We start from the raw sequence: 11447 nt of genomic DNA on the forward strand, positions 1-11447 counted from the left end.
CTGGGGACACAGCCTTTCAGGCCTGTGTGAAATCTCAGGTGGGGGTTGCCACATCTGTACGTGGAAAATGAAGAACTTGGAGAATATATTCTTGCTGAGGAAGTGCTTCCCATGCTGCCTGTGCACAGAGATCTGATTCAGACATCTCTGTGCATCGTGACCTTGGGAACAAAGAGATGGTATCATTCGGAAAAAAAAAAAAGGGTGGGGGATGGGAGGTGAAGGGGTGGGTGAGTGATGAAAGTGTAAGTCCTCCCAGGAAACAAATGGCTGAGATGGGGAAATGGGCTAAATTCTAACAGGAGAGGGTTTGTTTGTTTGTTTGTTTAATTAACTTTCTTTGGAGAAGGAGAGAGAAATCCTAAGAGTTCATTGTTGCTGTGTATACATTATTTAAAATTCACAAAGCACCCCTGGAACCACATGTGTGGGGTCTCCAAGCAATGCTCTAATTCTCTCTAGGCATCAAAGGACACCCAGTGATTCAGTTAAACTTCAACGTCACCTGCCACCAGCCTAAGGCAACACAGGCTTGACTCAGTTCAATGAGATTTCCACTTTAGATGCCAATCACGAGTGGAAGGTCCCCAGGGTAGCTCACACTTTCTTTGAACCCTGCTACCAATGGAAGGTCCCCACAACCTCTGCCTCAGTTTTGGTATCTTATCAATTTTCTGTTATGACTGAATATCATAAATTGAAAATAATAGAGGTTAATGTGGGTCTGAGGTTTGTGGTTCTAAGTACGCAAAAATTGATGGACCACATCTGATGAGGACCTCTGCATGGTATCATAACATGGTGGAGGAGCAAGTGACTAAAAGAGGTACAAAGTCACTTCTGCAAAGACTAACCTGCTTCAGCAATAACTGTACCGATCCTCTCAAAGATGATGAGGGGATTGTGACCTATCTTCAGGGTAAATATTCCACATCTTAATTTTATTCTAATTACAATCATATTTCCACCTGTTCCTTGGAATGGACAATTATTAAGGAACAGGTGAGAAGCTCGATGTACAACAAGAAAGGCTGGTACTTGGGTACTTGGGATTTCATTTCATTTCCACCGAATCTCCACGTCTTCACCAATCTGGAAGCTCTCTGAATTCTTTTCAGACATGCTACAGAGGTTCCATTATACAGGCAAAAATAATATATCATTACTCACTGGTGATTAACCCAATCTCCATCCCTTCAAGGTCAAAGATGAATTGAAAGGTCCAATCTGTTTGGTTTTTCTGGCAATGAGCTCTGTCTTTTTAGTTACCAAAGGGTCCACCAAGAGCTAACTTACACATGGCTGAAAAGGGCTTACTGTGGAATGTGTATTTGCTCCATTCTCTCACTGTCACTCAGGAATACCTAGAGTTATAATGACAGAAATGGGAGATAGAAATCAAATATGTATTTCTCATTATAGTGCCGTATCATAATGATGTCAACAGAAATCCCTTCCTTTTAACCCACAGCAGTGTCAGGAGTTGAGGTGAAAGGAGTATTGACCTGCAGAGACAGCACGGCCATTACTGGCTGCATCTCCACCAGCTCTGGAAAGAAAGAAGGAACTTAGTATGTGTCTCCTTGAATAAGGTCCCATGGCCAGACTCTTACAGGCTCTGCTGCTCCTGGTGATCATAGTGGGCCCTGTGTCTAGAAGAGTCCAAGCCTGGGGCTCACCCAAGATTGTGAGGCCATTTGAAGACATACCCCAAACCTATGTCTATGTGCGGCAAGCAGTCTGGTACGCCATGAAGGAGTATAACAAGGCCAGCAAGGACCAGTACAACTTCAAGGTGGTGGACATCCTAAAATCTCAGGAGCAGGTAGGTGCAGTGTCTGCTCCTTGATCCTTTATCCCTTGGTCTTCTTTTGAGGACAGAGATAGTGTCAGGGATAGCTACTACATAGGAATGGAAACAAGGTCAAAAGATGTCTCTATCTAAAATATATCATTTTACTTGAAAAGTGAAAAACATATTCAGATTTCCCTATTTATTAGTCTGAGATAGAGAAAAAGCATAAAATATCAATTAAAATTGTTTACCTTAAAAGTATAGGTGAGCGGCTGGAGAGATGGCTCAGTGGTTAAGAGCACTTGCTGCTCTTGCAGAGAGGACCCAGGCTTGGTTCCCATCACCTACATGGCAGCTCACAACTCTTTGTAACTCTAGTTCTAGGGGATCCGACACCCCTTTCTGGCTTCTGTGGTCCCTAGGCACATACATGGTACACATATGTGCATACAGGCTAAATGTTCATACACATAAAATAAAAATAAATAAATCTTTTAAAGCATTTTTATTTAATTTATTTAGCATCCTGAGTGCAGTTTCTCCTCCCCTACCTCCTTCCATTCCCTCATCCCACCTCCCCTCTGCCCTCCCCCACTCCCCACCAATCTACTCCTCTGTTTATGTTCAGAAAGGGGCAGGTATCCCATGGGTATCAGCAAAGTACTAACCTGGCTCATCGGAACTCACATAATCACAACCAACAACCAGGGAGCCTGCATGAGGCTGACCTAAGCCCTCTCCATATATGCGACAGTTGTGTAGTTTGGTCTGTTTGTGAGGCTCCTAACAATGGGAACAAGGGCTGTCCCTAACACTTTGACTGGCTCTTGGGAACCTATTCCTCATATTGGATTGCCTTGCCCAGCCTAAATACAAAGGGAGATGCTTAGTCTTACCACAACTTAATAAATCTTTTTTTTTTTTAAGTGTAGGTCAGAGCTCAAAAGGGGCAGCTGCAGATTTTGTGCAGTGTTGAGTGCTAGTCCACATGACCTCGTACAGCAGCCTTGAACTACTGAGGCTCAATTAGAACATCTACTTCCTCTTGGTCTGCTTTGTTTTTCATGACTCACTCATTCAGCTTGTATAGCTTCCTAGGTAGGAGTTATTCTTCTGTACTATGGAGAGGAAATCGAGGCACAGAAAGTATACAGTGTTGCATAGCTGAGCAGAAGAGTCAAGACATAAGCCCAAATCCTTGTGATTTTAATCAGTATGTGACTCTGAGTGACTGGATGAGGAGAGCAGCTTCTGAATTGTGCTGGATAGTGGAAACCCATGCAGCAAAAGGAAAAAGAGAGGTTCCTAGAAAGTCCAAAGTCAGAGAAAGGACTCTTTTATTATTTTAATTATTTTATTTAACTATTTTATTTATTTATTATTTAACTATTTTAATTATTTTAACTTGAGAAGCACAGATGTTCTCCAAATTGTAATGATTTAACTTATGATTTTGTGACTTATGGTGGAGTGAAAGCAATATCTGTTCAATATAAACCTTGCTTTGGAATTTCAAATTTTGATATTTTCTTGATTCATCAATATGTGGTATCATATTTTCTTGTGGTATTGTCACAGCTCCCAGTGAGCCCCATGGTCATGGAGAGACAGCTGACTGACTGGGGTACTATATTGCTAACCTAAGACATTTGTGAGGCTGAATATATTAACACACTTTCCACTTACAGTATTTAAATATGTGGTTTTCTTGAAGGGGACATCTGCTTTGCTTGAATGCACAGCTGCGGTTCTCAATGAAGGATGGCTTTTGCTCCCAGGGGATTTTTGGTGATGCCTGGGGTGTTTGTAGATGATGTGAACGGAAGGGCTACTTCTGGTTCCTGTTAAGTTGAGACTTAGAATTCTACTCACTATCTTACAACAGCCAGGCCTCCCAGACAAAGAAAGATCCAGTTTCAAGATTTCTGTGTGACTGAGGTTGAGAAACTTGATTTATCTTGATCTATATAAAAGTTCTAGGGCTCTGATTGGTAGTTGAGTTAAAAATGAAAGCCTGGCTGGGAGGTGTTTCAGTTAGGAAATCGATGCAGTACAAGTATGAAGCCCTGAGTTTGATCCCCAGCATTCATGTTTTAAAAAGCTAGATGTGGCAGTGCTTAATTTTACTTCTACTACTGAAAGAGGCAGAGACAGGGTCCCTGAGGTTTTCTGGCCAGCCAGTGTTGCTGAGTAGGAGAGCTCTAGATTCAGTGAGACTTCCTGCTTAAAATAAAATTAAAAAAAAAAAAGATAGAGAGGCATTGAGGTAGACTCCTGATGTCATACTTTGGCCTTCACATACATAACCACACATGTGCACCCACACTTATGCACATATACATGGATACATACACAATAAAAATGAAAGGAAACAGGTTCTTGCATTTTCAATCTGGCTGGTTACTCCTGAGAGTACCACAAAAGTAGTTTGCTCTCGCCTTCTGGGTATTTTCTTTCCATGTACATACATTGTAGAAAGATTTAAGATTAAAAAAAAATCCCTCGTGTGTGTGTGTGTGTGTGTGTGTGTGTGTGTGTGTGTGTGTGTGTGTGTTCAAGAGAGACAGAGAAACAGAGACAGCGAAGGAGTTTGGGGAGGGAGGAAGGGAGGACATGGTATCTTGTATGCTTGTATGTGTGGTCAGAGGACAATTTGTGGGAGTTAGTCCCCTTCATCATGTGGATTCTGGGAATCACACTCAGGTGGCAAGCTTGGTGGTAGGTGATTTTACCCACTGAGCCATCTCACAGGTCCAATTAAGTATATTTTTGTATTCATGAAATCGTACTGCTGTCTATTTTGGCACTCAAAATGTCATAGGAATTCACCTAAGTACTGTTAGATTTATCTCAGTTTTCATCATACCTTGGAAACTGAAATAAAGCATGGTTATTTTTTCTCATATCCTAGCAAATAAGCGGATTTGTTAATAGAAAAAGTAGAACAATGAACATGCCATTGCATGAAGCATAGCAATATTCTGAAGTTTAATTCCTTGGTTAAAGAGTGTATTTGTAAAATAATGGTAAATTGCCCCTGAATACTACTAAATCTATTTTTATTTACTTATTTTTTGTGGTGCTGGACATTGAGCACAGGGCCTCAGTTAGGCTGTGAATTAAAGAGATTTAGGTTCCTGCCCATGCTGCTGGTGTGTGGGTGTCTCTTGCCATTCATCATACCAATATTAGAACTCCCTTGTCTTTTAGATATTTGTCTGTTTAATAGATGTGAAAATATATCACTTTGTATTTCTAGTACCATGAAAAAATGTGTCTTTTTATTTAGTTTAAGGACAATGTGTTTTCTTCTATGAGTTCTTTCTTCTCTCATATTATTTAATTATCTATTAGTTGATAAATTTGTTATGCATATAAAATTGACTCAGTACACACATGTGTATATGTATGTGTATGTGTGTGTGTGTGTGTGTGTGTGTGTGTGTGTGTGTGTGTGTGTGTGTGTGACTGTACTTGTCCATTCAGTGTTTGAAGTTTAATTTTGCTTATAGGGTCTTCAGATTTTTGAAAACATAGCAATATAGCATTTAGTTCTTTTCTCCCCGTATGCTGTTTGGGTTTTGCATCTTGCTTAAAAAGTCCTCTTCCGCCTAGCATGGATTTATTTATAGACTAAGCACTAAGTATAATGTTTACATTTTTATAAAAATAAGAGGCAATCACCAGAACTCTCCTCATAAAAAAAAGCCTCTAGATTTTTGAAAGATGGGTATAGCAGAGGCTAAACTCTCAGGTGTAGTTAAAATAACTGTAGAATTCTTTATTCTCTTCCTTGGTCTGTCAGTTCCTGGGCTCTCTCATAATTGCCTCCAAAAACATGCTTTGGAAATGTAATCCCTTATGTGAGGGTATGGAGATGTGGTCCGAGGGGAGGTTTTTATGCTATAAAGAGAATTCTTAACTTGGGCATCTATTTCACTTCTCTCTCACAATTGTTTTATTTTTATTGACACCATTATTGTGTGTACATGTACATGGTATGTGTATGTATTCACATGGGTAGGTTCACTCACGTAGGTGCCTGTGTGAGCATGCACTGAAAGGCCACAGGTGATCGATCATTATCTCCAAATCTGGAGCGCATTGATTTTGCTAAGCTGGCTGGCACTTAGCTTGGACACTGATCTATTTTTTAAAGGTCTTGAGGCTTCACAATCAATCTCCTGCCTTTTTTTTGTGCTCCTTGTCCTTCTGCTTTCCATTGTGGTAGGATGTAGCAAGAAGACTCCTGCTAGACATGGGCTCCTGGATCTGGGAATGTGTAGCCTCTAAAATCTCAAAAATTAAATATTCTATTTTTACAGATCACCTAATCTCAAGTTACAATAAATAAACAGTTAGTTTTCACTGGAGAATGCTCTTTGTAATTTCCTTGCTTCATTCTGGGAACACTTGCTATTATTTGCTATTTAAAATTAAAAACCTAGGGGCTAAGGAGGAGGCTCAGTAAAGTGCTTTCTGCACATGCATGAGGACCTGAATTTGATCTACAGTGTGTACTTAAATGTTGGACGTGGCAGTACACGCCTGCAACCCCAGCTCTTGGGGCAATGAGCAGATAAGCAGATCCCTGAACCTCTTTTGCCATCTAGCTTAGCAAAATTAATGAGCTCCAGGTTCAGTGAACGTGATCCAAGAAGACAACATTGACTCGTGGCCTCTCTGTGCATGCTCACATAGGCACCCTCGTGCACAAATATACCTACCCACATGAATACATACATATACTCTCTCTCTCTCTCTCTCTCTCTCTATATATATATATATATATATATATATATATATATATATATATATATATATACAAAAACAATGTCAATTAACAAAAAATAAAACCATTGTCAGAGAGAAGTGAGACAGATGTCATGGTAAGAATTCTTTCAAATAATCTTAAAACTTCTTCCAGGAGCTGTAGAAGTCAAGGAAGAGGAGGAAGATAGTCTAGCCTTCTCAGAGGGGATGCTTGGTGCTGTTTTCTTCTATAAGATTTAACTTATGTGACTCATTGACAGATCACAGACAGCCTGGAATACTATCTTGAAGTAAATGTTGCCCGAACGATGTGCAAGAAAATTATAGGAGAAAATGAAAACTGCTTGTTTCAAAATGATCCTAAAATGAAAAAGGTATGTAACTGACATGAGAGGAAATGTCCCCTGTCCCACCTGTGTGATAAAGAACACTGTGAGGCCAGTTTCTTATTTAAACTCTATTCTGTTTGAGGTTGTTGTAGCCAGACTCCAGAACTAAGGTGTTGTTTCTATTATCTATCATTGACAACATCCTACCCTATTCTACAAGACATACACATCCATGTATACATGTACATGCAACCAGGGAGACATATATACATACAAATATACACAGAGAGACATATACATTATACACAAAAATGGGCTTAAAGCAAAGCCAATTCATTATTTCTTGCTATTTTGCATTCTGGACAGGGTTATTTTGAGCAATCCTTCTACTACTGTGGTGTGTACTGGCAGGAATATTCCAGACTAGTGGGTCACTCACAATCATATATTAGTGCTTCACAGAGGATGGCTGATAAAGCTGGAGCTACTCAAGCTTCATTCCTTCTGTTTGAGGCTACTCTGGTACAAAGCCATAGAGTGAAAAATAGTGTTCTGTTCTCTTTCAGGACTGAGGGATATCCTGGCATATGGATCTGTTCTTACTAAAATTAGGGACATCTTAGCCAAACTAGCATAAATTCACCAGCCTGTATTCATCCACTTCTTCATAAATAGGTGGTCCTGAGGAAATCTACCATTTTAATTTCAAATATTTATTATATATTGTTAATAATAATAGTAGTAGTATATGTGTACATGCTTGTGCATATGCGTGCCAGAGGTTGATGCTGGGTTATCTTCTATTGCTCTTCATCTTGCTTTTGGAGATATAGTCTTTCACTGAAGACGGAGCTTGTCATTTGGGCTAGATGGGCTGGCCAGGAAGCCCCCGGGATCTGTCTCTGTTCCCCACAGTGCTGAGGTTACAGGTGTGTGATGCTGTCCCTAGCTTTTACATGGTGCTGGAGTCTGAATTCAGGTCCTCATGCTTGTTCAGCAAGCACTTTACCCACTGAGCCAACCTCGGCAGCCCTTCTTAAAGAAGAGGTAAGTAGACTCTGCTATCATTTCCTGAGTAGTGGCCATCTTGGTAGAGACCCTGACGCAAGTACCATGTACTGGGAGGAGCTCAGCCAGTGAAGAGCATGGCATGACCACTTCATTGAAATCCCTGAAGCAGGGAGTGTCAGGAAGAAATCATTTTGTCTGATTCTATTAGGTCTGCTGTTGTATGGAAGCCTTGGGAGGCTTGCTTGATATAGTATCCCACATTCTGTCTTTTGCTCTTTCATGTTAGAGTTGAGGGGCATCATAGCTATGCTCGAGTGTTAACCAGACCTTGTGCCTGAATGGATACACAGGGCCAGTCTCTCACAATGGGATCAACATTAATGTCTGATAAGCAAAGATATTTTATATCTCAATGTTGTATAAGTGTACATAAATGTTTTCTAAAACTACATGAAATTTTACTAGAGATAAAAATGGTAGTATGGGTCTTTCTGGGACCCTTGATGATTGTCTAATTTTTTCTCCCAGGAGTTTCCTTGAACATCATCTATGTCAACCTTGATAGAAATTCATATAACTTGAAGCTTTTCTTCCCTCTGCTTTTTAAATTACTGTGCATTATGCATATTTTGACGCAATTTCTTTGTCATCTTTGCTTGGGGATGTTATTCACATTTATATGGTTGCCATAGAGGTGGTTCAACTTTACATTTTTATTCTAAGTTAATGTGAATTTTTAGGGGAGAGACTAGAAAAACAAGGGTGCTCATTGTCCACCATGAGACTAGAGCTGCACTTCTGCAAGATCCAAGACCAGGTCACACATCTCTCTGAGATTCTCCACCTGAAGCCTATTTTGCTTGGTGTCTGGACAGATTTTTCTACTCTCTCTAAAAAACACGTGGCTCTGTTCTATTCTTGTTTTATTGGTTCCATAGAGCAGAATCCAATAAAGCAAAAGGCCTCTGTGGATCACAGGAAAATGGGTTGTAGCTGGAGGCAGACTGGAAGGCTGAGCAGTTCCTGTGTTTAGAATGATTTTGTGAGGAAGGTTGGCTCCTCTGCCTTAAGGATCAAGGTTGACCAGGCATGCGGTGCAGTGGGTATGGTTGATTCACTCTTAGTCCTCTCGAGTCAAATCCTGGGACCTGGAAATAGGGACTTATGTGATTTCCTTATTTCTTTCATATCTGTGTGTGTGTGTGTGTGTGTGTGTGTGTGTGTGTGTGTGTGTGTAATGTATATGTGTATGCACATATACATGCAGACTATTCTCTACCTTATCTTTTGGGATAAGTTCTCTCCTCGAGCTCATTGATTGGTAGACTGGGGGGACCACTGACCTCTCTGACTGTCTCTGCTCATCCTGTGCTTGGGTTATAGATATGTACAACCATGACTGAATTTTTTACATGGGTTCTTGGGATCCAAATTCAGGTACTTTACTATGCCATCTCCATAGTTCCCTAAATAACTGTTCTTTTTCTCTTTTTTAGATGCTGTTTTGCATTTTTATTGTTAGCTCCAAACCGTGGAAATTTGAACTTAAAATGCTGAAGAAACAATGCAAAGAGATCTAATCAGCATCCAGTACACCTTGCCACTCTCACTTTTCTTTTAATTAATAAAGATGCTTGAAAGATAATGGACCACCATCTCTGACCCACTGACTATGGTTTTTTTTTTTTTTTTTTTTTGTGTGTGTGTGTGTGTGTGTGTGTGTGTGTGTGTGTGAGAGAGAGAGAGAGAGAGAGAGAGAGAGAGAGAGAGAGAGAGAGAGAGGGAGAGAGAGAGAGAAAGAGAGGAGAGAGGAGAGAGAGAGAGTTCTTTGGATCTGGTGCTGAGAATGAGTGAAGCTATTTTCGGGGGTTTGGCAACCTTCTCAGGGTGGTTCCTTTATCTCTGAGGAGAGACAATCTGCTGCCAAAATAAACAGTTGCTGTTTCTAGCCTAACCAAGTTCCAAGCATAAATACTTTTCCACTGTCCACAGTTGCTCCATGGGACCCCTTCTTCGCTCATCAAGTCCACACGTGTGCATGGAATTAACAAAACACTAGCAAAGCACCTGTCAGTTGCATGGCCATCCTTGAGGTCATCCATTCCCCCATCTCATGTTTCTGATCATTCCCGAGAAAGTCAGTTTCGACTTAGCTCATTCATGACAGGCTTTCTTTTTATAATCCTAAATAAGGGTTTGGGCAGATGGAGAAAGACAGTTGGAGTCTTGAATCATAACGCCCTTAGCCTCCAAGTTCTGTTCGGTTCTGAGTGGCTCAAGTCACAATCTGGCAAAGTTCACCAAGAATTCTCCACTGGTATTCTGGTTGAGTAGTGTATTCTCTACCTATAAACACATATGGGGAGGATGGCTTTGTTGAGGTCAACCAGAAGATGCATTACACTTTACAGCACAGCTGGATTGTTGTTCATTTGCAATGTCAGCTGATCTGGACCTACAGGTTCAAATAATCTATGTTGCCTCCAAAGTCTTTCTGGAGCTTAGGGAGATCAAGGTGACACATGGCTTCTGGAGAGCAGTACCTTCTAACACTGCCCGTCTTCTGTGTGCGGTGGGTAAGGTTGCCACCCAGAGACTCCTGTTATGGTGTCACACAGCAGGCATAATTCACCTGTGCCTCCTTTGGCTTGATGCTGGGCTGTGATGAAGGGTTAAATGTAATGGCACTCTTTCTGATCCCTGGCTCTGTGGTGATTGGGAACAGGGTGTGGGACTCTAAGAGAGGAAGTCTTATAGAATTTAGGCTCCCTGCCCTGAGAGCAGGCTGTTTCTACTCCTTATGGCTTCTTCATGGTCTCACCCACTTCCCACTGCTGTGCACATTTTCTATCTGGGAGCAGCCTTTAGGTGTCCCTATGGGAAGGGGACATGAGCTTTGGAATGCCAGCTCTCGGAATGTTTGACTTCTGGTTGGTCCAGAGAAAGGTGGGGTGATGTTCCTGCTGGCTCTCGCCAAATCAAGGGTACACATACCAATAAGACAGAGCACGGAGGGAGACCAGGGTTAATGTCCCTGTGCAGAGCTGCTCACTGGCCTTTGAAAGACTCACTGCAGCGTCACCCAGAATTCCCTGTGGGGGAAGCTGGGACACTTGAGCCCAACCTGCAGGGCCCACAGATGCTGTGTGCATGGGGCTGTGGAAACGGTGCTGGAGGAGGAAAGGGCTTTGACCTTCACAGAGGGGAATTACACAGACCTGAACAGTGTTCGATGCAGTACTCGGTTCTGCACAGCAGTGACCTTGGTCCCAGAAAATGGGGTCCACTGCTCTCAGCTCACTGTCTGCGACACCATGTCATCTCCATCAGGTGGTGCACTGTATTTGGGTCAGCCAAACTCAGTGCTTTTATCGTTGTATTATCCATCTTGGCTCTAATTTTTGACATGAATTCTTTTCTGTATATATTTAGGATGGTATGTGGTATATGCATATTATCATGTGAGTATACATGCATATGAGTATGTATGTGTATGGAAGCCAGAGGTTGTCTTCTATCACTCTCCACCTTATTTTTTG

At 41.3% G+C, this 11447-nt stretch overlaps 1 protein-coding gene across 1 annotated transcript; it reads left to right on the forward strand.

Moving 5' to 3' along the window:
- Nucleotides 1–1597: 1597 nt before the first annotated feature.
- LOC128101076 (cystatin-13) lies at nt 1598–9488 on the forward strand. Its single transcript, XM_052723858.1, has 3 exons — nt 1598–1825; nt 6829–6942; nt 9405–9488. The coding sequence occupies exons 1-3, from the start codon at nt 1598–1600 to the stop codon at nt 9486–9488; spliced, it is 426 nt and encodes a 141-aa protein (XP_052579818.1).
- Nucleotides 9489–11447: the final 1959 nt, after the last annotated feature.

Source organism: Peromyscus californicus, unplaced genomic scaffold (genome assembly GCF_007827085.1).
Source record: "Peromyscus californicus insignis strain IS unplaced genomic scaffold, ASM782708v3 Scaffold_7__1_contigs__length_154581171, whole genome shotgun sequence".
Taxonomy (NCBI): domain Eukaryota; kingdom Metazoa; phylum Chordata; class Mammalia; order Rodentia; family Cricetidae; genus Peromyscus; species Peromyscus californicus.

Coding starts and splice junctions, on each gene's coding strand:
- LOC128101076 (XM_052723858.1), top strand. CDS start 1,598: ATGGCCAGACTCTTACAGGCTCTGCTGCTCCTGGTGATCATAGTGGGC. Junction 1,826..6,828: donor TCCTAAAATCTCAGGAGCAG/GTAGGTGCAGTG, acceptor ACTCATTGACAG/ATCACAGACAGCCTGGAATA. Junction 6,943..9,404: donor ATGATCCTAAAATGAAAAAG/GTATGTAACTGA, acceptor TCTCTTTTTTAG/ATGCTGTTTTGCATTTTTAT.